The 26,887-nt window shown below is 32.9% G+C and overlaps 1 protein-coding gene across 2 annotated transcripts in view; it reads right to left on the reverse strand.

Moving 5' to 3' along the window:
• LOC105662425 (uncharacterized) overlaps positions 1–26,887 on the reverse strand; it is a 503,073-nt gene that overhangs the window by 57,561 nt on the left and 418,625 nt on the right. For both annotated transcript variants that reach the window (XM_076537797.1, XM_076537798.1), the window contains exon 5: positions 12,848–12,945. In XM_076537797.1, the coding sequence (XP_076393912.1) occupies positions 12,848–12,945 (98 nt within the window). The remainder of the gene's footprint in view (positions 1–12,847; positions 12,946–26,887) is intronic.

The raw sequence follows: 26,887 nt of genomic DNA on the forward strand, positions 1-26,887 counted from the left end.
ATCGGGTAACATGATTACAAATATATCATAACCTTCTTCTTCGCCCTTTCTTTGGCAACGTTCTCGAAAGGGCCCCGAGCATGTCCTTCGACACGCGATACACGTGCGTCGCCTGTCGATGCGGCTTTATCGCAGCAAATCACTGCCGGCACGAAGAAATAAAGACAAAAGGGACGCAAGGGGGCATTGAAGAGTGAGTGAAAAGGGCACGTAGCACATCCCTTGGCCAAATCGAATCGACGGAGCACGTATTCTGTGCACAGAGGAAAAAGAAGCATCATGCGAGGCAACAAACGTTACTCGCATCGGTTAAATAGCTTCGATCCCAGATCGGCCATTTGAAAATTCGGAACGTGCTGGGAGATTTAGAATTGTGATGATTTGGAGATGCTGCGATGTTTGTGCGGAAATTTTGCAGTTTTTTGGGAAAGAGTTGAGAGACGTTTTCGAAGGAGACTGTGTTTCGAGTGAGAAATATTAGTTATTTTAATGAAAGGGTGCTATTATACATTATGTGGTTGATTTCGAGCTAATGAAATTTTTATTTCAATTTGGTAGGATGAAAATAACGTGAAATAACGGTTACATACTTATAAAGTGATCAAAAGTGTCCTGTTTATGTGTAGATGTAAATAGATTAAGCAAGCAATAATAAATGATTGTAAACCGCAGTAAAGAAATAATAGTAAAGAAGAGAGTAATTAAAAACCTAATGTAAATTCAAATATTTTTATACCAATAATCTGCACAATTAATCCACCAATATTCTACCAATCTGCCAATATTCAAAATATAGTTTAGCAATTCTTTTTATATTGTATAGTATTGGATACATAAATGGAACCATTTTAATTATTGCGTAATGCGTTTATTAAAAAATATTTCATACAAAGGATAGATAGTTTCGAGAGGTATTAGATGATTAATTCTATAGACGAACGTGTAAAGGACGTATGACTTCACATTACAAATTGTTACTTTAAGAAAAGTAATTTCAAACTTAAAGCGAATATATATGATTCTTGCTATAACAATTTTAATGTGAATTAGATGGTTTCCAGATAATCTTTTATCTTAATGTTTCCTGTACATTAATTATGTGTATCACTGCATATTGTATAATTTTATAAAAATGTACAAAAAAAATATTAACAAAGAGGAAGGTTTTTAAAATTCTGTAATTAAGGTTTGTTTAATAATTTTCAGCAAATTTTAAGTTTGAAATTTATACAAACTGCTAATTTATATTATTTTTATGTTATCACTTTATAGTCAATTTAATATGTTTTAAAAATAGTAACAAGTTTAAATTATTAATAACTTATTTATTTATTAATTACGTAACTTAGTGATATGTAAATATGGTGTCAAATATAAATATCTAATATAAATGTAAAGTAGTGATATATGATATGCATGTGTGTAAAATTACATTACGCACGCTTAGTGTTCATCAAAGTGCTCAACAAAAAAACTACTTTTTAAAAAACTGTACATTTATATTACCATAAAATTTAATATAAACATTGCAAACTTTACAGGTCAGAATACTGTAAAAATGTAACTTCTCAGCAAAAAATTTGGAATGCATGCCACGTGACGTAAATTATGTAAAAACTTTCGTAGCACCAAGGTCTTTAAAATATAAAAATATCGTGTACCTGCTTTTCTTACAAAATGTAAGAAACATATTAAGAACGTACAAAATTTTATTTTTTTTTCAATGCTATTTAAACGTTTTTCAACTTTCTTTTTTAAATTAGAAAATATATTATAAATTATTTCAATTTCTACAATTCTAATCCTTCCGCAGATAGATTGATTCTTCGAAATATCTTGTGTGAAAAATATTAAGATACAATATAAAAAAAATTAATAACAAATTAAATATCTTAAGTTGCAAGATGAAATACTTCACACAAGAACTGAAATATTTTACAAATTATAAATTTTGTAGTTAATATCTTTTTACATAGAATATCTCATAGAAACAATTTATGTAAAAAATATGTTGATCCATTATCTAAAAAAATGAATTTTTTTTCCTTTTTTTAACAAACTTGCATATTGTGTTCACACAAATCTCTTTTTGAGAACATTCTGCTTAAAAAAGCAATAGAGATCATATGTTACAATAAACCAAGAAAGTATGTTACTAAACATATGTTAATAAACATACATAAGCAATATGTTGCAACAAAACATACATGCATTTTAGTTACTCTGAAAAGGATACAACCCCCATTATTATCCACCAAATTTGCTAAAACCATCAGTACAGCGAAGCACATTATTAATCATAATCTGACAACCAAGATACAGCACATATATACATCGCAAAATTAATCCCGACATATCGCAGGACATCATCCAATGTTCCATTCAATTTGCCAAAATCATCGTTCCAAGGAGTACGGTTCTAATGAAATCTTGTTTCCGTCAGGGCAAAATCATTCCAATCGAGTTAGTGAAACGAGAATAACGAAAATGCGGGTCCATAGGTTCGTCCAATTCAAAGGGCAAAAGCTAGCCGACTAATATAAGAATATTATGGATAGAGGAGTAGCGATCGTATCGTGGATCAGCGTTCCGGAAACAGGGATCGGGCCACAGTCAGACAGGCCAGATATCTCGGAATGTTTTACACCTCATTAGGCAACAATGTGTTGTTGCCAGGGTGAATTATATCGGGCATGAGACGCCCGTCAAGACAAATGGCTCGAACCGGAGGTAATTGTGGGCTTTTATTAGCTCTGGTTTCTCCTGTTGGCTGCAAATCGCGCAACGCCGACTCGGAGACGCTCAGCAATAGCACAACTCGGTTACAGCAACCCTTCTCGCCGTCTATTTTCCTCTTCTCAGCGTGCTATCGTCCGTTCCTCGTCTTTCTCGTCCTCCTTTTCCACCATCGTGTAATTACTCGCGTGACAGTAATGTTGGAATGCGAATCTCGTCACTTTAATGCACGCAACTCGTCGCTATTGTACTTGAATCGTCAATCGTTTGATTTCGATCGTCTTTGTAACTAGGCGGTCACTTCATAGGGTTAAAAATAAATACGGGAATTTAGGAATTTAGAAATTTACGGATTTGGTATACTAGAGATATGGAGATAGAGGTATTTGGAGATATAGGTATTTGGGAAGCCAGGGATTTGGAAATATTAGGATTTGGGAATCTGGGGATTTGGAAATATTAGGATTTGGGAATCTGGGGATTTGGGAATATAGGGATTTGAAAATATTAGCATTTGGGAATCTAGGGATTTGGGAATATAGGGATTTGGAAATATTAGCATTTGGGAATCTAGGGATTTGGGAATATTGGGATTTGGGAATATTGGGATTTGGGAATATTGGGATTTGGGAAGATTGGGATTTGGGAAGATTGGTATTTGGGAAGATTGGGATTTGGGAAGATTGGGATTTGGGAATATTGAGATTTGGGAATATTGAGATTTGGGAATATTGGGATTTGGGAAGACTGGAATTTAGGAAGATTGGGATTTGGGAAGATTGGTATTTAGGAAAATTGGGATTTGGGAAGATTGGGATTTGGGGATATAGGAATTTGAGAATCTAGGGATTTAGGAATTTGACGATTTGATGATTTGGGAATCTATGAATTTAGGAATTTTGTAATATAGGAATTTGGGAATTTAGTGATTTGGGAATATAGGTATTTGGAAACCTAGGGAGTTAAGAATATAAGAATTTGCACTTTCAGTCACCAATATTATTCCCATCGGCTTCGTAACTACCCGGCTAACTTCACCCGATTATTAATAAACATATTTATGAAATTCGTGTGGGCTAGTTTTGTAGAAGAGATATTATTAATAACCCTGATTTACTTTTTGTAATGACTGGAATATTAAAGATACTGTTGTCTAAGTTAGAATGTTAAAAGTTTCACGAAATTTCACTGTTAATTAATTTTTTAAATCTAGCTCGGTAAATAACTTGCAACTATCGGAGAGCTCTTTGATAAACTATATTCTTTGTGTATTTGTCATAACAGAGAATGTGCAACCCGTATGACGCTATAACGATGTAATACGATGAAGTCAATTTTTCTGCTGCCAAAATACACGTGAAATTGTGGTTATGGTAATTTTTATACTTCTTCAATATTAATCGCCACAAAAGTTGTTCTAAAATCATCTACAGTGTCAACTCCAAAGCATCAGTGCAAAACTTCATGAAAAAGATATTCAGTAGTTTCTGACACAACATATTTTTATGATGTCCGTAATTTTATGATTTTACTTATTTACTCAAAGAATTGGATAGTTTTTATGTTTTATATATTCGATGTCACATATATTTTATCACCAATGATTCTATGAACTTTCCGGTATATTAATGAAACCTGCAACTGCTTCACATGTTCAAAACAAAAACACCCTCTTTTTATAGTATCTAATAGTTTCTTAGCCAGCACAAGCCAATGATTAATTAATTTTAGTACGTTGTACATCATGTTTCGGGTTATTTACGTATAATAGTGAGACATGGTCGCCGGCGTTGATTAAAGTATGCACGAACTGACCGACAAGATTAATGTGGTCAGCATGTTTCTTGAGATGCTTCACATACTTGCAAGGTTAATTACATCGCAATGAAAATTGTTGTGGTCAAAGTGCCGTCTACGACCCGGCCGAAATATTCGTCCACTTCCATGATTTTGTTCTTCAAAGACACAAATTAAAGTGATAACAGGCGTTTATTGTGTGTGATAACACTTATTCTTTGTTTCATTCTAATCACAGTTGTTTATTTTTAAATATTTTACTTTTTATGGTAATTATTGTATCAACAAGGTATCATTGTTACTACATATTATTATTATGGGTATTTGCTATTTATTTCATTTTAATCACAGTTGTTTATACTTATTGTTAGCTATTTATGTTGGAACATTTTGGAATTACAAAATGTGAAAATTTGAGTACTTCGAGAAATTTTAAAAATTTCGGAATTTGGAAATTTGGATGCTATAGAAAAATAAGAAAATTTTAGTTTTAAAATTTGGAAATTTGAAGGTTTAACTATTTTTGAATGAAATACCACAAAAATTAAAGGAATTAAATAATATGAGTCTTTAGAAATTTGAAAATTGAAGGAATTAAATAATTTACGTCCTTAGAAATTGAAACATTTTTAAGTTTAAAACTTAGAAAGTTTGAAAAATTTACTGATTTGAATATTTCAAACTTCAGAAGTTTAGTAATGTTTCAATACATTCAACTATATTTCGCGTTAACAATGAATTACATCATTTTTGACATACATCATGTAGTAATGAATCAATTAAAATATGAATGTGGAATACAACAATAACTCTTTTCCAATATTCCATATCTCTTTTAAAAATCTAAAAGGAACGTAACTACCTTTCATTTCTCATCCGCAGATTCTTTTAAAGCCAGCTCAGAAATCGCAGTATTTTTTTGCGTGGGGAAAACACAACATTTCAAAAGGTCGCATTTTCGCGAGACGAGAACTGCTATCCACGCGTTATTACGCCTCTAGGAGGTACAGTCAACAGCAAATCTTGCGTCCTTAGACAAAATATCGCAACATAAAAGGAAAAGACCGCTCACTCAATCATTTTTAGGGACTTCTAGAGATGTAAAAATTTGTAGACATTATTTTCGAGAATGTGAAGGTTTGGAAATCTAGGGACATGGAAATGTGGAAATTTGAGAATGTAAAAATATGGGCATCTCGGGATTTGGAAATTGAAGGATTTAGAAATCTAGGAATGTGGACAGTTAGGGATTTGAGAATTTAATGAATTTGGAATATAAGGATTTGAGAATCAAGGGATTTGGAAATGTAAGAATTTGGAAATTTAGGAATTTAAGAATATAAGGTTTGGAAATCTAGGGATTTGGGAATTTAAGAATTTGGGAATATAAGCATTTGGAAATCTACTGATTTGGGAATCTAGGGATTTGAGAATCTAGGGATTTGGAAATGTAAGGATTTGGGAATCTAGGAATTTGGAAATGTAAAGATTTGGAAAACTAAGATTTTGGGGATTTAAGAATTTGAAAATCTAGCGATTTGGGAATGTAAGAATTTGGAAATCTAAGGATTTGATAGAGGTATTTGAGAAAATAAGAATTTAAATGCCTAGAAGATTAAAGATTTTCAAATTTTTTGATAGAGAATTTTTTCTTCTTGGATTTTGAGTATTTAGAAATTAAGAAAATTGGAAAGCTTTAGACCTAGAAAACTTGGAAGTACAGGAGTTTATAATCCAGAAATTTGGAGAAGGATCCGACAACTGCACTGTAATTAGGCTAGTAAATTATACACCCCCAAAGTCATGGAAACATTATATTACCATATCAGTCGCCAATATTTTGAAATTTGTTAAACCACAAATCTCTAAATATTTCCATTTTTATATAAATGGTGTAGTCGTTTTCAAAATAAAGGGTTCGTGTATGTTCTTTTTTAAAGAAAGACTACATTGCACCGGAGTGTACAAGTAGCTCGAGGCATATGCGGGCCAAGCTTGTCCCCGTCCCTCTTCCTCTCGTAGTTTTGCCGTGGTTCATGTATTTATGCATTTCCAGCCAACCGCCGCTTCTTGACTACACATACACACAAACGTGGATTGGGCATTGTGCGATAGTCGATTTACATGTATTGCTGCTCGATGATGTGCCGTAAAAGATGGCCCAGAAAGGGACGGAGAAGGCAAAACCGAGAACTGCTTTTGAATTAGCGACAGGAAGTTTCAGCCACCCGGATCGGGCATGACTTGGCAGCAGAATTGTTTTTTAATCTGTAATAAATAATAAGAGGTACTTCGCGAACATTATGCGTGCGAATTGCATATTCGAGGACACAAGAGAGTAACTATTAAACCAATTATTTAATACGTTATTGACAGATTTGATTATTAATTGCAAGTGGTAAGAGTATTTTCTTCGACTTAATCGTCGTCCTCTTGATTTACTTAAAACAAAAGCAAAATACAGCAAATGAAAAATGAAACTCATTTCATAAAGAAGAATAAAAAAAAATAAAGAAGAAATTATATACAGTGAATAATAAAAAAAGGCGAAGTTACTTCAAAAATTCATCATCAACAAAATTTAACAATGCTTCTCTAAAAGTGTACTCCCAAGATGGTAATACATTAATAAGTTATTTAAAAAATTAATAAAAATACTTCGAGATATTAATAAAATTAGCAGAAATAATAATTTTAAATTTGTAATAACTTTCACATCAGACTTTACATGTTTAAGAAAATCGCAGTCCAAGACGAAAATTTGCATCATACCAATAACGTGTAAACTATTAATGTATACTATAGACCTTTACATTGAAAATTCGTAATTAATTCCAATATACGTTATATCGTAAACAAGTAATTAACATGTTGATGTTATGTTAGCATTATAATTTTGCCACGACGAAATATGGATCTCTAACAGGAGAACCTTCCATGGTTGCTTTATTCATTATTCGACCGCTATATTTACTCATTGAATTCAATTCGGATTCACTTATGGTATGATTTATTCGACGAAGGCGTACCTGAGCACGTTGATGGGAATTTATTGGAGACGAAGGTCCCGAATACGGGGAAGGAAAGCATGGACGAAGAGAGAAACGGAGAAAACGAGACGAAAGAAGAGAGTTCAACAGGAGGGACAACGGACAACAAAGGGAGGGAGGAAAATAAAGGGCCACGTCCTTTTCTCATATTCCGTATCCCATATGGTGGCTCGTAAAAGTTCCGAGGGCATCCTTACGAAATTCAGATTTACAGCATCTACTCGTATTTGTTCTTTATTTCTACACCGTGTCTTCTTATCCACAAATGAACATTTTTTTAAAGATAATTTGACAGTAGCTCGAACTCAAAATGACAAGCATAAATTCGTGAATAACTTCAAACTTATAAATCTTGATAAAGATTTACAACTTAAGTTTTTAAATCGATACTTAAATCCATGAAATGGTAATTAAAATATCGTGCAATTTCAAAAAATAATTTAAAAAATTAATTTTTTAAATTCATAATAGTAAAAATTTTAAACTGAATTAAGATGACAAATTCTGTTTAAGGTTATTGAAATTTTATTATCACTGGAATTATTGTAAAATATGTAGTTATTTCAATTTTAGTAAAGAAGAAATCTTTCGTTACATTGTTTATGAAGTTTCGTATGCAATTATTGTTTAATTTATTTAATGTGATAATGTTCTATATCCTGTGAAAGCACATAATTTTTTTCTATACTTTCTATATTATATTATTATCCTAATAAAAGAATTACTATCATCTATTCTTTGCATTTATATATGTACATGTACATATATGCATGTATTTATATGCTCGAATATTTATATATGTATATGCATGTATTCAAAATGTTATACTTCATCTACTTGTATGTTCAGTGTTGTACTTCATCTGTTTGTATGCTTAAAGTGTTACACTTCATCTATTTATACATTTAAATAAATAATTATTCCACAATTTGTTGATAATATTACAAGTATCGTTTATATCGATTGTATTGCCACTTTCCGTTCATTCAAATTCGCAAATAAAAAAGATTCCGATGTCCGGAGGGGTCTTTATGATCAAGAACGTCTGTCCAGCAGCACGATGGTGCTTCGAACGAATAGAACGCTACTTTATTGGAAGATACTGAATTTTTATTCATCCCCTGCGCAAATAGAGGCCATGTACAGCCATCCGGCATGGTCGTTCTTTAAAATGCATGTCGCTCTTAAATCAAGGGAACAATAATTGTGTCCACTATGCGGACGCGCTTGATCGGATCAGGAATATTTGTTGCTTTTTTACCCTCAGCACTAAACCTACTCGTATTTGGTGAATCTGCTGACTGTCAGATGTTAAGCACAATGAAAATACGGCTAATAAAAAGAATCGTTAAACTTTTCGAAACAACACAATGAACGCCATGTTATACGAGTAACAGTAAATTCATACTGTTTATTAAAGTTAAACTGTTAATAAAAGTTCTACCTTTGTTATGAATGCATATTCATTAAAACGAGGTGCAGGTATAATTTTATGCATATCAAAACCGATTTTTGAATAAATACTCGTTATGCGCATATCTTTGGAAATATAACCTAACTTTCGAAACTCATCTTTTGAAATGTAATTAAAATTATTTCGAAACCTGATCTGTGGTAAATTTTGCTTATAAATATTTACGTTTATTAATAACCGAATTTTGCAATAACTTTGATTTGATTTTACAGTAACTTTGACATGATTTTGCAATGATCTTGATCTAATTTTGAGAGACGTGTCGAGTGTATTTTTAGGTTATAGAACACATGATATGTTAGAAATTTGACTTCTATCACTTTCATGTTTTTTAATATTACCAAAAGGCATGTAAATGTTGTTAAGCTTTGTTCGGCCTAAAAATACTGTAACTTCAAAATACTTTTGTGAATCATTTTAATATTAATGAGTTTATATTATTACGTATTTATGATAATCAATGAATAGGTTTAACATGGCAAATACATTCAACATTGATGTCTTTTTTAATACATTTAACACTAATCTCATATACCAAACAAAGAATTATAATTGAAAAAGTACATAAGTCTATCATTATTACTTTTTAAACTGCAGACAATGACTGTAAGTATAAAACATATTTTAAATGCTTCTTCTACAAAGTCTTCATTTCAATACATTCCTCAAACACTTCTGATAATTTAAAGGTGTTTTTAAAAAAATTAATTACCTTCCTATCAGATACGTACTGTGTATCAAATATTGTCTTCTGCAGAGAAAAATGACAAGCATGACACAATGTATATCTGATATAACAGTCTTTTAAGTAACGTTTTATAAGAATAGTAATTCTTGTAAGAATTTAACAAGGAAATTAGCGGAATATGACTAAATCTTATCAAAAATAAACACCGTAAAATAAAATTTCTGATAAAATTCCAAGATTAGAAAAGTTTATCCCCTTCTTTAACACTGATGCCTATCGGCTAATCCATCGCCGTTGCACGTTAATAAAAGAAAAAAAAAACGCTAATCAGGTTGAAATGAACAGCAACGTGATCGTAGCACGCAGCAATTTATGCGTGGAATTCTGCTCGATCAACCGGGAGAATGCCACAGACTGAAGTGGTGGCAGAGGGTGAAAGCAAGAGGGAGGACACACCCCCCGCGAACTCGAACATGAATTAAAGTTTTAATTTCTCTAAATCACTGTTCGCCCTCGAGCGTTTTCCACCAGACGGTCCGTTACTTATAGCCTTTGCTCTTTTTACCGCCTTCTTTTTTCCCATTCGCCTCGATCTTACCACCGACCAACCCTCGCCAATCGGGAGAAATCGATATGCACTTATCCGATGACTCTTGAGACCCCTCTTTCTTTCTTTCTTCTCTTTTTTTTCAAACATACTTTCGCAGGCATAACAGCCAGAAATCTATAGAGAGGCGAATTCTGTGTACCAATGGTGAATGAAATTACTCGAAACCACTTGAAACCACGAGATACTTATGTCGATGATTTAGTGCACGATTATTGTATTTACACTTGCAGTGCTTTCAAACAATTAATTTCTATGGTGGTAATATTTAGAGATACGTGAGTTTTTTTTGGGAATAACGAATTTTTGTTCGGGGTTAAAGGTTTTATGATATTTTATGATATATTTAATATGTGCTTGTTGCAGCGCATATTTAATGTGCTGTGTATGCATGCAGTGAAAATATGGTTTATTATTTAATTAACAATGCAAGCTATAATAGAATATACAATTATTTGTATGTAATATATACAAATTTGTACTAATTTATAGTGTAGTATAATAAAATATACTAAATAATATTTGTGTATAATACAAACACAGAAATGAATAATACAATATAACAATATGTTAGAATTGATCAGAAGATATACGACCAAAAATAAAATAAAACTCCCTAAGAAGTATAGACACCTGAAATGTGTCTATAAGCTAGAAGCTTAGAATATAGAAAATATAGCAATTTGGAAAGAAATTCGTTCGTTACAATTTTCATTACAAAGACAATTCTGCCTACAACTACTGCATATTACAAATTCTGCCTTCGGCCACAACTTGTCTACAGCCTATATAAACATCAGCTTGAAGTCGTGATTACCTTTTAAGTACAGTAAATTAAAATTTCGCTCGGCCTTAATCAGTAGTTTCAGATTGAAATTCCAACTTGGGTAGCCATCCACCACCGAGAACAAATGGCAACTACAAATTGCGTTAATCAATCAAATTCGATCGACCACCCTTCTCCATTCTTTTCCCAAAGCAATTGCGCAATATTTCAGTTTTGAACGATCTATAATTTACCATCGACGTTCGTAGAATGAATCTGAATCGCAAGTCGCGTTCGAACTTGCTCTCGTAGCACGCTTTGTACCCATTCCCTCGCACAGGAGGGTGAGACAGGGGTTGTTCATTTAAAATCATGACGTCGAGCGTAGGGCGCAGTCACGACGGAGGCGTTAGTATTAACGTTAGGTGCGAGCAGACCGGGCTACCTACAAGAACTTCGTGCACCCGTTTCACCCCCTTACCACCGGTGACATATTGTTTCCATTCCGGTCTCGAGTTAAAGCGCAATAAAAAACTGGCATAAATATCACCCCCTTGGCGTTCCGCGACACCGATACTATGCCGAGCGGTGGCCCACGACATTGCTTGCGAGTAAGAACGTACAGGACCCGAATATCGCCTTCGTGCTCTACAACTACGTGAGATCGTTCTTTCGTATGGGTAAAATGGCGAGGACTAATTTGTCTGAGTGGCTTTTTCGGCGGTTACAGAAAGGGAGCCGTGGAACGATCATCTTGTGTCGCGCGAATTTTCATGCGTCGCGTTTTGGGCAAGATGGCGCGCGAATCTAACTTCGTTGATCGCCATGGCATTCAAATTTGGATGACTCACTAATTTATACTTAATTACTCATTTTTATGTTCACAATTATACATATAAAATAGTTTAAAGTATATTCAGCAAAAATAGGTAAATATCATTGAATCATTCAATTATGTCTGTAGCGTAATAACGTTTTTAACTAATTTAATGGGAGTTTGACTAATTTAACTCAAAGTATTAACGGAACTACCAAACTGGTAGTGTGACCAGTTTTCAAGTTTTTTCTTTTAAATTTTAAAATTTATTACAATATTTTAATTGATGTTAATGGATAATCAAGAGATTTTTTGTAACCCTTTAACTGCGGAGCAATTTGGCATAAAGGTATCGATATTCGTATGTCAGTCACACATTATTTTATTCATTGAGATGTTTCCGATTGTAAAATAAACATTTATTAATACTCAGTTATTTACAGTTGTAATGTTACATGAATCAATGAATTCTATGTTAAATCCATTTAATAAAGTAGTAAATGTGTTGTATTAAAAAAAATTTACGATCGTCTCTTCTTTAATACGAAATTTATGTCTCCTTTTCACTAATAGCTAACTATTTTCACTTTTGCCTAATGTTGCTAATAAATTAGTGTATCCTATATCAATATATGATCTATCACATGAAACAGCAATAGACTACGGGGTCTGTTAAACACAAAAGTATATTTAAATAAAAAAATATGCTCCTCAATTTTAACTTGGATAAAGGGCAAAGAGAAGACAAAATAGTACAGTGAATGTAGTATAGTTGTCCAAGATTTAGTCGTCGAAAATTCAATACTTTTCAAAAATTGAATTTTTGTGGAGGGGAATTATATATGGAAATTATAATGGAATTGCATATTCTCTACTAGTATATCTATAATGTTTAAATGAAGTTGTACTTACAGCGTGACAGGTTCCTCAGGGCTCGAAGGTGAAATTGAAAGCGACATGCTGGTGGTTAGACATCGTGATGTTCCTGGAGACCTAACACGATCATCCACCTGCAATAATATAGAAATACTAAATTAAGAACGACCGAATTATTTCATTGTAATTATTCATTAATATTACTTAAATATTAAATCTATAATTTGAACCTAATTGACAATCTTCACTCAAGCAAGATTATTTTTAACATAGTCTACAAATATTTTAAATGACTTAACAGCTTAATTTAACTACGAAACAAATTACTATTTTGATAGTGAAATGATTCAAATTTTGTTAGATATACTCGTTATGGATTAAAAGATAATATTAACTTATTAAATTTATTAACTTAAGATTATTAACTTAGGATTAAGCGAAAATAATAATATACTGGATAGAAAGAAAATATTAATACAACGAATTAGAAGAAAACATTACCACAATAAATTAAAAGAAAATATTAATAAGGGATTAAAAAAGTATCAATAGAGTTATATCACGATAAGAGTTAAAATAATATTAAAATATACCACACAATATTTTAATAAACAATTTAAACGATTTAAATAACAAATGGTTGAAATAAATTATATACAATGTAGTATTTAACAAACATTTGATACTCAATACATTGTGTGTTTTTGAAATTAAGCGATTACAATAAAAGCAAAGTGTGCTAATCCTCTTTGGATTACAGTAATCACTGACGAGAGGTCTCAACGTCATCCACTTTAACGGATTACGCAAACGATCAAATTGAAAAAATACAGAGAGAACATTTCTGTGTGCACCTTTTAAATTCTTTGCACGATTCTTGCTGTCGTCGATGGGGAATTGAGCAACAGGTAGAGTAGATATGTCCTCGAGGCATCATGCTCGACAGAGCATACGCGTGATTTACTGTATAAGTGACTCATCGAAACCACCCTTTTTCTTTTATCTTTGCCTCACTACTCGAAACGAAACGCGAAGGAAATAATTCTTTTAGTTAAACCCCGTTTCGTGGAATAGGATCCCAGAATTTATATCCGAGGGTAGAGTTCACGTTTGAGATAAAGTATCAATTGAAACGAAATAGAAATTTTATTAGATTATTATCGTTGATGTTTGTGTAAAATATTGCTTTATTTGTTTGCTGAGGAAATTAATGAATGTAAACATCATTATTTTAATATTAAAAGCCTTCAAATTCTCCTTTCGTTTATTTTTCTTATAATGATTAATTTAACTGAACTTGCCTGTCACATATGGCCACCGTGACAAACATATGTGAACTTTCAATAACGTAGAGTGAATATATTTTTATCGTATAATTTGTATATTTATGAAAAGTAATGTAAATATTTAACATTTAATATGTAATGCACAATGTATATATTCTACAGCACAATGCATACTTTGTTAACGTATATTATAACGTATGATACATAACTTACAACAAAGTGGTATACATTTTTAACGTTACAGCTATTTATAACGGCGGTGGATTTAAATGTTCGCACATGTGTCATACGTACGACTGTCAGAATTATCAGTTTTATGATGGTTAAAAACGTAGTAAATTACTCATTGGTAGAGCTAATACAATCGCATCGGTGTGAGCTGATAAATTCAGTTGAAATTGAGCGAGCAACCACCCTACCGCCTCCCGGCCAGTTCAAAGAAATATTACAGCCATATTTTTCTTCTGTGAACGATGACTGAAGCTCTCCCGCGATTTTCAAGGGATTAATAATGACGGTGGAGCGTTCTACGACAATCGTAGAGAGAAACAAACGCAGCCCCGGGCAAGTGGACCAGACTCGCACCGACATCAATCTGAACGAGCGAACCGCACCCCTAACGAGCCACCGAGTCATATAAATTTTATTGCCATTTCATAAATCCCGACTACTACCGCGAGTAACCGTTACAGCCTTTCCAAGCGATTATCAGCAGCGTATAAAGTTGCGGATTCTGACGGATTATAACGGGCTCGATTCTGTCTTCTGCGACGCTTTCGAGGGTGTCTGAAAATCGACGTCAAAATGTTGAACTGTGTTCACTGGTGATTATGCAAAATGGAGGACCTTGTAATGATGCGAATCTTTTATGGTTTGCATTGCGATTTATTTGCCAGGTGCTTAACGTGACATGAATTGATGGTAAGTGATATGTGATATATTGGTATGTTAGTATATTGATATATTAGTATATTAGTATGTTAGTATGTAGATATATGGTATCTTGGCATATTACTACATGGAGTACTGGCACATAATACATTTGTATATGTTAAGTGATAGATATGTATGTGGGATCGGTTTATTCGGGGTTCATCGAATACGATAGGGCGCGATCGGGCGAGCGGGAAACGTGGACGATTGGCGCCAAGATAGTTCGGCGCTATTATGAGTTGCCGCGAAAATTAGCGAGGGAACGAAGAATTAGCTAGCATTTGTTTCCTTTTACGCGGGAACCCAGGGCGAATGAGGAAAACGATGTGGCGTCGCGAAGCAGTCTCGTTGTAACGTTGAAAGTAGGAAGTCGTCCGAAAAGTTGTATCAGTGTCCGTATTTGATTTTTATATTTCGTTGATTATTATACTCTTGTTAAATTATTAAAATTATTATTCTGTTATTATTATTCCAAAAAAAAAACTAGTAATCCGTCAACCTCGATTATTTCCGATCCTACATGTATGTAGAATAGTGGTATATTAGTGTGTTAGTATATTGAAATATGATGTATTTGTATATTGATACATGAAGTACTGGTACATGATACATTGGTATATGTTAAGTGATAGACATGTAGTATAATGGTGTATTAGTATAGTAATATATTGGTATATTACTACGTCATGTATTTTTACATGCTGCATTGGTACCTGTAATATGATATACAGTATATGATATGTGGTATCTTGTATATTAAAGTATTAAAATGCCTAAAGAAGATTAAAACACTGTCATTTTTTCTTCGGTGATCTTTGACTATAATAATTATAATTGGTTCCAAAATATAAATTCAAACAGAATCTTTCCACCTTCTTCGAATTATTTATTGATGTATGATTTAATAGTTCTAACAATAAAAATTTTCGTCATCAATAACAACTAACACCATAAAATACGCCTACTACTCTATAAATTACACAAAAGCTAAAATTTCTGGAAAGCACTATAAAAATACTTTCAAAGGGCAGAAAAGGTATTTACCTCCTAAAACGCAGAAATAAATGTAAAATACAACGCATATAAGAACGGAAGGAATGGAATAAATAAGATAAATAAGACAGAAGTATGCGTGCAAGAGAAAAAGCAGAAGCACAGTTAATTCAGTTTTATACGACAACACTTCCGATCCGCGGTAAGCCGACGACAGTCTCGAGTTCCTTCCCTCGAGTTCTCTTCATCTTAACGCAAAGACGAACGAAAACCTGATTTACATTTCTTTCTCTCCTCGCTATAAAAATTCCGCGACGATAACTTCCTTTGTTCCACCCTCTATGGCCGCGGGGGCGAACAACCCCTGTGGCTGGTGAGCCACAGGGAGTCCCATAACTCCAACTAGTTTTCGGTTTACATTGTATTTTTTTCCTTTAATTAAAGACTTGGGTGTGTAAAATTGTCTACCATTGTCAATAAAATGTTCGATATTCGTTTATTTTATTGATAAATGAATTGTGGGAGCTGTAATTACGGTTAATTAATTGATTTTTTTTATAATTTTGGCAATAAATATCGTTGCCTCTGTATTGTAAAATCTTTGTTTATATAATTGTAGTACCTATAGTTTATAATTATATTTATTGTTCATAATTATGTAATATGTAATTATATTTCAGGACTCATGTTTATTCAGTAATATAATAAAATTGAAAAAGCTTGAAAAGTTTATAATAGTAATAATTTGGGGAAACCTAAAATGTTGAAAATAGATAAATAGAGGAACATAGACATTTAACAGTTTTTTAGTTTTAGTAAATAATATTTGTATGTATCTAAATGCTCGAATTTCTAAATTAAGGGGGGAAATACCTTTAGACCGATGAAAATAAGCTGATTTTTGTGAATTTTTTTGTATAGGATATCTTTGTTTTGCGTTTTTGAAATTTCAGGTATAATTTATTATAACTATTGCCTATTACACAACATTTTTTGTTTTTAAATACATTTAAAAATGGCGGAATTATAACAGTCCTTCCTGGAAGTGTTTGGCGCGTCTCGTGAATCGGTGTGGGTTCTAGCCTTAGATATATTGGTCTGAAGCAAGTTTGCAGAAAATGTTTCGAAAACTAACATTCACAGTTAGTAGAAGAACCTCAGAAATGTGCAAAATGTGTAAAATTAAAGAAATGGCGCGTTTTTAAAGAAAAACTTTGAATTTTATTGAAAATTTTTGCACTATTTTGCAATAAAAAGGACTTTAATGTTCAATTTATTTCATACATTTAGGTTCATATGTTAGATACTATTGTCATGGATATGTGCAAAAAATTTGAGCGCGATTGATAAACTAGTTTTTGAGTTATCAGCCACACCAATTGTAAAAATGTAGTTTTGAGAAAAACGCGTTTAAAGTTTCGGTCCTCCGCACTGAACGCGTGTATACCCGCGGCGCTAATCGGCCATAACTTCAAAAGGGCTTCGTATTTCACTTTAAAATTTTGAGACAATATTTTTAAGATGTTGCACTAACATTTTATGGAAAAACAAAATTTTTCAATTTTTTAAGATTCTAAAGGTATTTCCCCCCTTAATATAATAACACATTCATTACAATATCATTATAGTAAAACAATAATATGACATATCACATATCATACTTTCCTTTTATACATATTAGTGGTTATAGGGTAATACAATTAAATGTTTAATCTCATTTTGAAATTCTTTATTCTATCTCCTTCTATTATTATAACACAATTATTATTCCTACTATTATGATACAATTATACACTGATACAGAATTATATACAATTATTACAACACAGTGGTTCATGTACCAAAGAATACATTTTGGCAAATAAACTACTTACGCACATCGTGCATGACATTTAATCGAATTAAAACTTCCATTCCTCCAGATGTATGATTACCAAGAACATTCTCAATCAAAAGTTCCACAGCAACATTATAATCTCCATTTCACGTAATCCCTCATCACAAAACGACACATCGCAGGTGCTCGCGACTCTCCCTCGATATATAACAGTCGGTCAGGGCTGTCGATCATCCATTCAGCCGTTGAAATTTCCAGCAACAAGCATCGCCGAAGGGTGCAGGAGGAAGAGGTCTAGATAGGATCGAAATGTAATTAAGAGAGCAAATAATCCGAGCCGAACAAACTCCGTGAAATGGATCAAAGAACTCGACATCGAGAGAGGGACCGTGGCGGAGGGGTGCAGGGGCCAGCAAAAGGAAGGACATGTACACTCGGGTGCAATGTAGGTTTCTTCTCGGTAAGAACGTGTATGAATAATTGGCAATTTTGAATTTTAGACAAACGTTAAATCAAGTTTTAAGATTTACGAGTTTTTGAGTTTTGAAGTTTATGAGTATTCGAATTTTCGAGTTTTCGAGTTTTCGAGCTTTCAATTTTAAAGAGTTCATAGTTTCGAAATTTAAAAGTTTTCAAGTTTTCGAGTTTTAAATTTTAAAAGTTTCATAGGTTTTGAGGTTTTCAATTTTTCAAATTTTAATGTTTTTAAGTTTTCAGGTTTTGAAATTTTCAAGTTTTGAAATTTTCAAGTTTTCAAGTTTCCAAGTTTCCAAGTTTCCAAATTTCCAAGTTTTCAAGTTTTCAAGTTTTCGAGTTCTCTAGTTTTCCAAGGTTTCAACTCTTCAAGTTTACAAGGTTTCAAGGTTTTGGTGTTTTCAAATTTTCTGGTTATCAAGTTCTCAAGTACTCAAGTTTTTGATTTTGCAGGGTTTCGAATAACAAAATTTTGTAATCTTTAAACCCTCAAATTCCCAAAATCTTACAAATTTCCAAATTTATAAATTTTTCAATTTCCGAGTTTTCTACATTTTCCAAACTTTAAATTGCCAAATTTCTACGTTCTTAAATTTTCAAATTTGAAATTTCAAAATCTTTGTACTCTCAAATTCTCTGGAAAATTTCCCTCAAAACCCTCAAATTTTCAAACTCCTTATTCTTTAAATTTTCGAAATTTTGACATTTTTTTTTTAATATTTTAGGTTTCGAAGTCCTCAATTTCCTAGATATCCATAAATTCCTAAATTCTTAATCCTCCTAATTTCCTAATTGCTGGATTATATCCCTAGGCACTCAAATTCTTAAGTTCTCGAATTTATAGATGTCTAAATCTAAAACCAATCATAAATCCCTAGATCTACGAATTTCTATGTTCTCATATTTCCTGATAACCAAATCCGCTGATCCCTATATCCCTAGATCTTAACGCGTACCTAGATCCACAAATTCCTATGTTCCTTTTCTAGACGTTACTGTTCTACATTCCTATGCTATAAAATCCCCAAATATCTAAATTTATAAATGCCTGTTCCTCTAAATTTTATTTTAATATCACTATATCAAATCTCAATTTCTAAAATACATATATTCCCAAATTTTTAAATTCTCATATAATTACATCTCTAAATTCCTAAATTTCGTCTACATATCCCATCATTCTTATATTCGAAGATCCCCAACACTCAAGTTCTCAAATACATATGTTCTTAAATTTCTAAACTCTCAAATCCCTAGATTTCCTCATCTCCCGATTTCCAAAATCCTTAGATTTCCTCATTTCCCGATTCCCCAATATAGATTTCCTTCTTCCTTGATTGCCAAATATCTAGACACCCTAACGTCGTGATTTCAAAATTTCTAGATGCATAACTTTCTTTGTGCCCAAATAATTAACCCTAAAATCGCCAGACCCCACTATCTCAAGATTCCCAAGTCCCAAGTCTCCAAGTACTTATACTGTCAAGTTCCAAAATCTTTAATTACCTATATCTTCGAATTTAACATCATTCGAGTTCCTAAATCCATAAATTCGCACGTCCTCATATAGCCGAATCTCTAGTGTCCCACACCTGTAGATCCCCAAATCCTCAAATTTCCAAGTTCCAAAGACCCCTAACTCCAATGCCCCCCAATTCTCAACCCACCTCCAAAAATTCAAATTTCCAAAAATCCCTAAAAACCAGCGAACCAAAATTCACATTCCCAAATTTTCTCTAGAGTAGACAGATTTGCTCGTGACTGTACCGATAGAGGCTTGTCGTTGAAAGGTAACAGGACGAGATCGGCTGCTTCTCCCTGTCGTCGTCCTGTCTAGCCCGAAGGAGTAGGGCAACGAGGAGGGGGGCAAAAGACCCTCGATAAATATTTCCGTCAAGTGACCGGGGTTGGAATTCAAAGAGAGCCGAAAGGTGGAATCGAGAGCGAAACGAGTCCATCCTCTCTTCAGCGGCGGTTCAAGGGATGGTCGACGAGAACGATGGAAACACGGGGTGGTAACAGGGGGTGGGATGCCAGCCAGTATATTTGCGTTACGTTACGTAGTTGCGCGTTTAATCAGCCGTATACCCGGAAAGGGCGCGTGTGAGAGGGAAGAAGTGAAAGAGAAACGGGAGCAGGAGGAACCGCCTCGACTTCCGGTTACCAAAGAAGGACAGGACTAAACAGCGTTTCTACCTTTTGTGAGGGTAAAGAGACCAGATTCTGTTTACTGCCGGACTGTCCTTTGCATCTACCATTTTTATGGGGCAGTTTGTCCTACGCTTTTCGCCATGTTTTCATTACGGTTCTTCGCTTCTTTAACGTTTGATTAAGTATCTTGCAGCGCGTTTAAAGATTTCATTTCGTTGTTAATGAAAGAATTTTGTTATGGAACACTATTGTGGTTTGATTCTTCAGTTTAGAGTTCAGGAATATTTCGAAGATTTCTCTACTAGAAATTTTGAACGAAGTTAGAATTTTTTAAAAATTATTTTTCAAATGAAACTTAATATATAAGGTTTAATATTATATGTAAATTTTTAACTATATGAAAATTAAAGGTAGTGATTTTTTTTAGAATCGAAGAGTATTTGTATTTCAAATAAAATTTTATTTCATTAGGTATATTTAAATATTTACTCGAATCCACCATTATTTGTGGTTTCAATTGTTCGGATAAGTTTTTATTCAAGATAAAGATTTAGAGAAATAAATAATTTATTGTTTGTTCATAAATATTTTTAGCTTATTTCAAACTTGGTTTAAAACGTTATTTTAAATAATGGTTAAGTCTACTTATACTTCCTCAGGCATAAAGGAACTACATATTTTATTTTTATTGAAATTGTTCATATGTCTGTTTTCTTTCAGTTTCAATTTTTCATTACACGAAAATATAAATTTTGTTTTATTAATGATTTTTCTCAATGATTCTTTAATAATGATTCTGATTTACAATATCATACAATTTTTCTTTAAATAAATTTGAAAGGAAATTACACTTAATTTTAAATTAATTAAAAACTTGCAAAATAAATAATCAAACGGTAAAATATGAATTAAAATACACATTAATTCTTTATTTCAACAAAAATTAACACAGATTTTGAGAAAAACACCTTAGTTTTGCAACTTTTATGAAACTTGTGAACCGATTATTTGCTGGCTTTGATAGTTTTAGCGTTAAAGAACGATCTCCTGTCGTACTAGGTTTATAATAGATTCTACGAGTTTTCGAGGCGTACGTATTAGAAAGTAGTGAAGGAAAGGAAGCAAGAGAAAGCAGAAGAGATGGCGCCTACGAGACGTCGATGGCGTGACAGATTGCCTCCAGTATTTTCCACCACATACATCATCGGCATCCGCCAACCCTTAGTTCTAGTTCAATGCTCACCACCGTCGTCTCCCTTAATTGGCATCACCTATACCAATCTACCTGTGCTGTCGTACAGAAAATTTCCTACCACAGTTAATTACGATAAATTATATTCGGAGAAATGTTCTTATTAAATGATCGACAAAAAATTGGGCTTCCCATGCTTTTAATTATAAACCTACATTCTTAGATATTGCGTGGAATCTCTTAGTTTGCAGACAAATTAAATATCCTGAGTAAACATTTATGAATTTCATTTATTTTACTTATTTATTTACAAGTTTAGAGTTTGAAGGTTAGCAGAATAGAAGATTTCGAAATTTAGGAACTTTAGGAATTTTGAAATTTAGGAGGGTGAGGATATTGGAATTTGGAAAGTTGGGAAATTGCAAATTTGAAAATTTCAGGAATTCTGGAATTTAGGGTTTTGCGTGTTTAGGGACTTAGGCGGTTATGGATGTAGAGATTTGGGACATTTGGTAACTTGGGATTGAAAAATTTGAAAAATTGAGAATATGGGAATTTGCGGATTTGGGAATTTGGGAATTTGAGAATTTGGGGATTTGAGGATTTGAGAATTTGGGAATAAGGGTGTTTGGAAATTTCAGGATTTCAAGATTTTAACATTTGAAAATTTGAAAATTTTGGGAATTTGAAGATTTGAGAATTTGAGAATTTGAGAATTTGAGAATTTGAGAATTTGGGAATTTGAGACATTGACAATTTACAAGTTTAAGAATGAGAAAAATAGAAAATTTGTGATTTTTAGAATTGTATAACTAGGGAAATTGAGATTTTGCTATAATAGCCTACCCAATAAAAATCCCTATTAATATAAATTCCTTAACAACTGTATCGCAGCAACAAATGCTGCTTCTCCTAAACTTACAAAAAATGTAATACATGCGTCACAAAAAATTCAGTACGTGTTACTAATAATAATTAATTAAATTTCAATACACAATCTCAATCACGCTTCAAAAGCACACATAAAAATTACACCATCACTATTAAATCATAGTAGATAAAGTATCTGCTGAACTGAAACTATAATGGCGCGTACCGTGTACCGAGTAATACATCGACAACAAAATGAAGGGTCAGTGACAAACTGCAAACCGCACTTTCATCGTCAGGGATACGATTAGGGAAAAATTCTCGCCGTTTTAATGGGGAGTGAAAATTAAATACCGCGGTGTCCACCCCTTAGGTCCGGTCACCTAATAATTCATACGAGGAATGTAAAAAGGGCAAGCCCTTTTTCCCCCGCCCCCGCGACCAAAAAGAGCGAGAACGAGAAAAGCCAAGGGGTGTAGAAAAATACGAGCTCGTGTTTATCTTGAGATTTGTAGCCGCTCTGTTCCCGATATTTATTGGCCTTCCAGGAACGGGAGATGCCACTGTCTGACGGACCGTTAAATTTTATTATGTTTTTTTCACCGATGCCGAAATAACGCGTCACTGAATATGGCTGGCAACGTTGTCGTAAAGATAAATCCTGATCGTTCGTGCGTTGTTGAAATCCACGTTGAAAAGACATACTCGTTATGATGTCTATTACCGAAGCTTTATTTCGCATCTTTTAACTGTGGAATTTTTATTATATTCTTTTTTATATTTTGATATGTACATTCAGTTTCAAATATTTTATTGTTTTAAGATTATATGTTATATTATCTTTTATGCGGTACAATTATAACTGTGCAATAAAATTCTTAGATGTAACATAATTATGATTTGGAAACACAATTACAAATATAATATAGTTCTGTTGTAATTATAATCTGTAATTAGAGGATTGCAATTTTCTATAATTACAATCGTATGATATTAATAAAAAATGTAACATATAATTACAATTTTAAAACTCAGTTGCAAGTATAATATAATTTTAGAATTTAATAGAACAAAATTTTTCAACCACTTCTAATCTAACAATTACTCGATCTTTGATAACAAATTACAGAGAGGACTTACATGTGAGTCCATATGAATACATATAAGTCTTATATGAGTAGAACAAAATTTTATTCTTACTTGTTAAGTTTTTACCTAACTCTCCCATAAGTCGTAAAGAATTTGAATGTACCATACCATTATATTTATAATTTTTTAAAAAAATTTGCATGTTTTGCAGAAAACGAAGATATACACGTATGTATGTGTCTACACATAAGACCGCAAACTAGTCACAACGATAACGAGGTGGGTTACCCCAACGAATTCATAAAGAAGGATCTTGAGGATACATAGTGCTCGCGTAAGGATATACGAACAGCCTAACTGCCTACCAAGGTCATATTTAGGATTAAGGAGAAGGTGGTTGCAGCCTCTTCAGCCTGATAGTCATGTGCGCAGCGAAGACGCCTCGCTAAACCGGGCAGCCCATTATCTTAACAAATCTAATCTCGCGGTTGGTGTTTATAAATGTCTTGTTTTCCAGCCAAACGGCAACGGGAGTCTGGAGAAATAGGGACAGAACGTTTCTAACCGCGTTTCAGCTCTGCTCCCTCATTAACGAGACTGGGTGGCGAGAAATGAAGTACATATTCGTGCACGTGTTCTGCTGCTTAACATCTTGTCTTATAATATCCAGTATTAATATATTATATTGTATAAATATTACATTATAACATTACAATAAAAACATCTGTATTCCATTAGTGAATTTTTTATTGCAGTTTATTTCTGTTTATGGAATTTTTTATTGCAGTGTAGTAATTTTCTCACCCACTGCATGTGTGACACTACATTAGTATAATGTAGTAGTAGACAATTAATAATTGTATATTAGTATAATTGTAAATATTTTTTAAACCATTGTGGATCATGTTAGTCTTATTTTTATTAATTACGGAATGTTAACAAAATATAAGTGAAGTGACTTTTTGTATATTATTTATATTTTATCCAAAAATGAAACCAAACTTTTTGTTTCAATATAATTTGGTCATTCATAACTCTAAAATTTCTCCTACCAAATTTCCCCATGTGATAAGAATTACCGCAGCACCTATGTCAATGTCTGAACGATGATCGGCAGTTTGCCGAGGAATTCGGTGAAATTCTGAACATGTGCATGCTCCGAGTATTTGAGATCGCGTACACCCGCGAATACATATAAACGCAACGAGAGGAAGCGATGAACACAATCCTGGCATCCGGGGAAGGGTGGGTATCTGTTATTATAGGACGAGGGTACAGTTTGCCGCAAAACTGGAGGTCCTAATCCCTTAAGAGCAATAATAAGAATCCTTTCTCTGTTACTCTCTGGAATCGGCGTTAAAATTACCGTGGAGGACAAAGAGGAAGACAGCGAGCTTCAACTTAATTCAAGGCCTCGTAGAAGGTTGCGCCATAATCTCCTATCTGACTCCCCTTGAGATACTTCAAGACCATCCACGCTAAACCTTCGTTCACACTTTCTTTTAACCCTTCTTACATCTCACTCGACAACGGTTTTCATATTTCAAACGTCGCCAGGGATTAGCTTGTTTTAGACGGTCGAGTAAACAAGCGGTTAAGGTGTTGCCGCAATAAGTCTCGCTTGAAAATGTTCAGAAACTAGGTCATTGCAAATAGGAATCTTTTAAATAATATAATTTCAATTTTGAGGTAGGTTAATTACAATATGTAAATTGGGATAGGTCTCTTAAGAAAATTTGATTTGATATATTTTTTAGTTACGTGAAATGCGAAAATTTAAAAAATATAAGTGATCAAATTTTCTTGATAGAAATGTTTTATTTTTATTCCAAATGTCTTATGCGATGTATAATGTAATATTATAATTTTTATTATAAATAGTTCATGAACATAATTTATGTTCTAATTAGGACTTGAACAGCTATTGACTGTGGGTATATTTTTTGGTATTTATTATATAAGAGTATTGTTAATTATAAATAGTAATTGTATTAACTATACTAATTATGAACAGTTCATAATATTCAGACTTGACTATAAACACTGTTATTTATAAAATAAAATTAAACTGATAGCCTGTGTTATTTAAAACTGCAAATCCTCTTATTTTAAAATTAAGTAACATAATTATACTCACCAGTAAATAACACTTAAACCTATCATTTTAGGTTTTAAATCTCATAAATATTTACAGAGTTCATAATAATTATTATATCGTTGCATTAATAAGAAATAAAAACGTATTACTGCTGGTACGTTCAAAGATGGTTCATTTGGTATTCCTCATTCTTGCCCTTAACAATCTCCAGCAGGTTTTACGAACTTGTTATCAATATTAACATCGAAAAAGGGCTTAATCAGGCTTTCTGTTGGCGGTGAAGCATGGTTGCTACGAGAACTCTTTCACTTTAAATTTTCATTCGACTCTCGTACAAGGAGGCTTGTTTCGTTCTTGAAGCCCGAGCCAGGATTCTCCTCTTCGTCCTCGTCCTGGGCGTAATTTGCACACAAAGTGCCGAGGAGGTGTACCATAGTGTACGCTTGTGTACACATAGACACGTGCACAGGGTGTGTACTCAAACATATTATGCTAACGTTCCTCTCTTCCATTCGATGAGCTCATCTTAATAGTTATCGCGTGTCCGTGAACGATATCATAGTTTCGTACGAACATAATTATTGCAAGAAAGTTCGTAAATAAAACTGTATACCAAGCACATAATTACTATAATAAAACGTAAATACAACCTGCATAACTTATCAGATTTTGTTTAAAATATTTTGAGAATATTGAGGACATTGCTGTATGTATTAATATTTTTACTGTGCATATTGGTCGCCAGAAGACTGTTAGAACAACATTTTTATAATAACAAAACTTCACAAATATATTTAGTCCTTCACGTTATAACATTCTAACGAACAACGTTGTTAAATTTTCACAATAATATATTTAAAAAAACGCGACTAAACAATGTTCAGTACTAAACAATGTTCAGTACTCCACTATATACTAGTGGATTATACCAGACTTTTAATCAATACGGAATATACCAATATTCTCATATAATCGTATTTTAAACAAAATCAGAAATTCACCATTCAGCTTTGAAACGTTCTATTAATTCGTGTCAATCAAAGAGAACGATAATTAATCACCGAGTTCAAAGACCTTTAATTCGAAAAAGATTTCCCGATTCTTAAGCTGTTTCCAATTTGAATATCAACGCGCTAATAGGAAATTAGGTATG

Source organism: Megachile rotundata, chromosome 12 (genome assembly GCF_050947335.1).
Source record: "Megachile rotundata isolate GNS110a chromosome 12, iyMegRotu1, whole genome shotgun sequence".
In the NCBI taxonomy this organism is placed as follows: domain Eukaryota; kingdom Metazoa; phylum Arthropoda; class Insecta; order Hymenoptera; family Megachilidae; genus Megachile; species Megachile rotundata.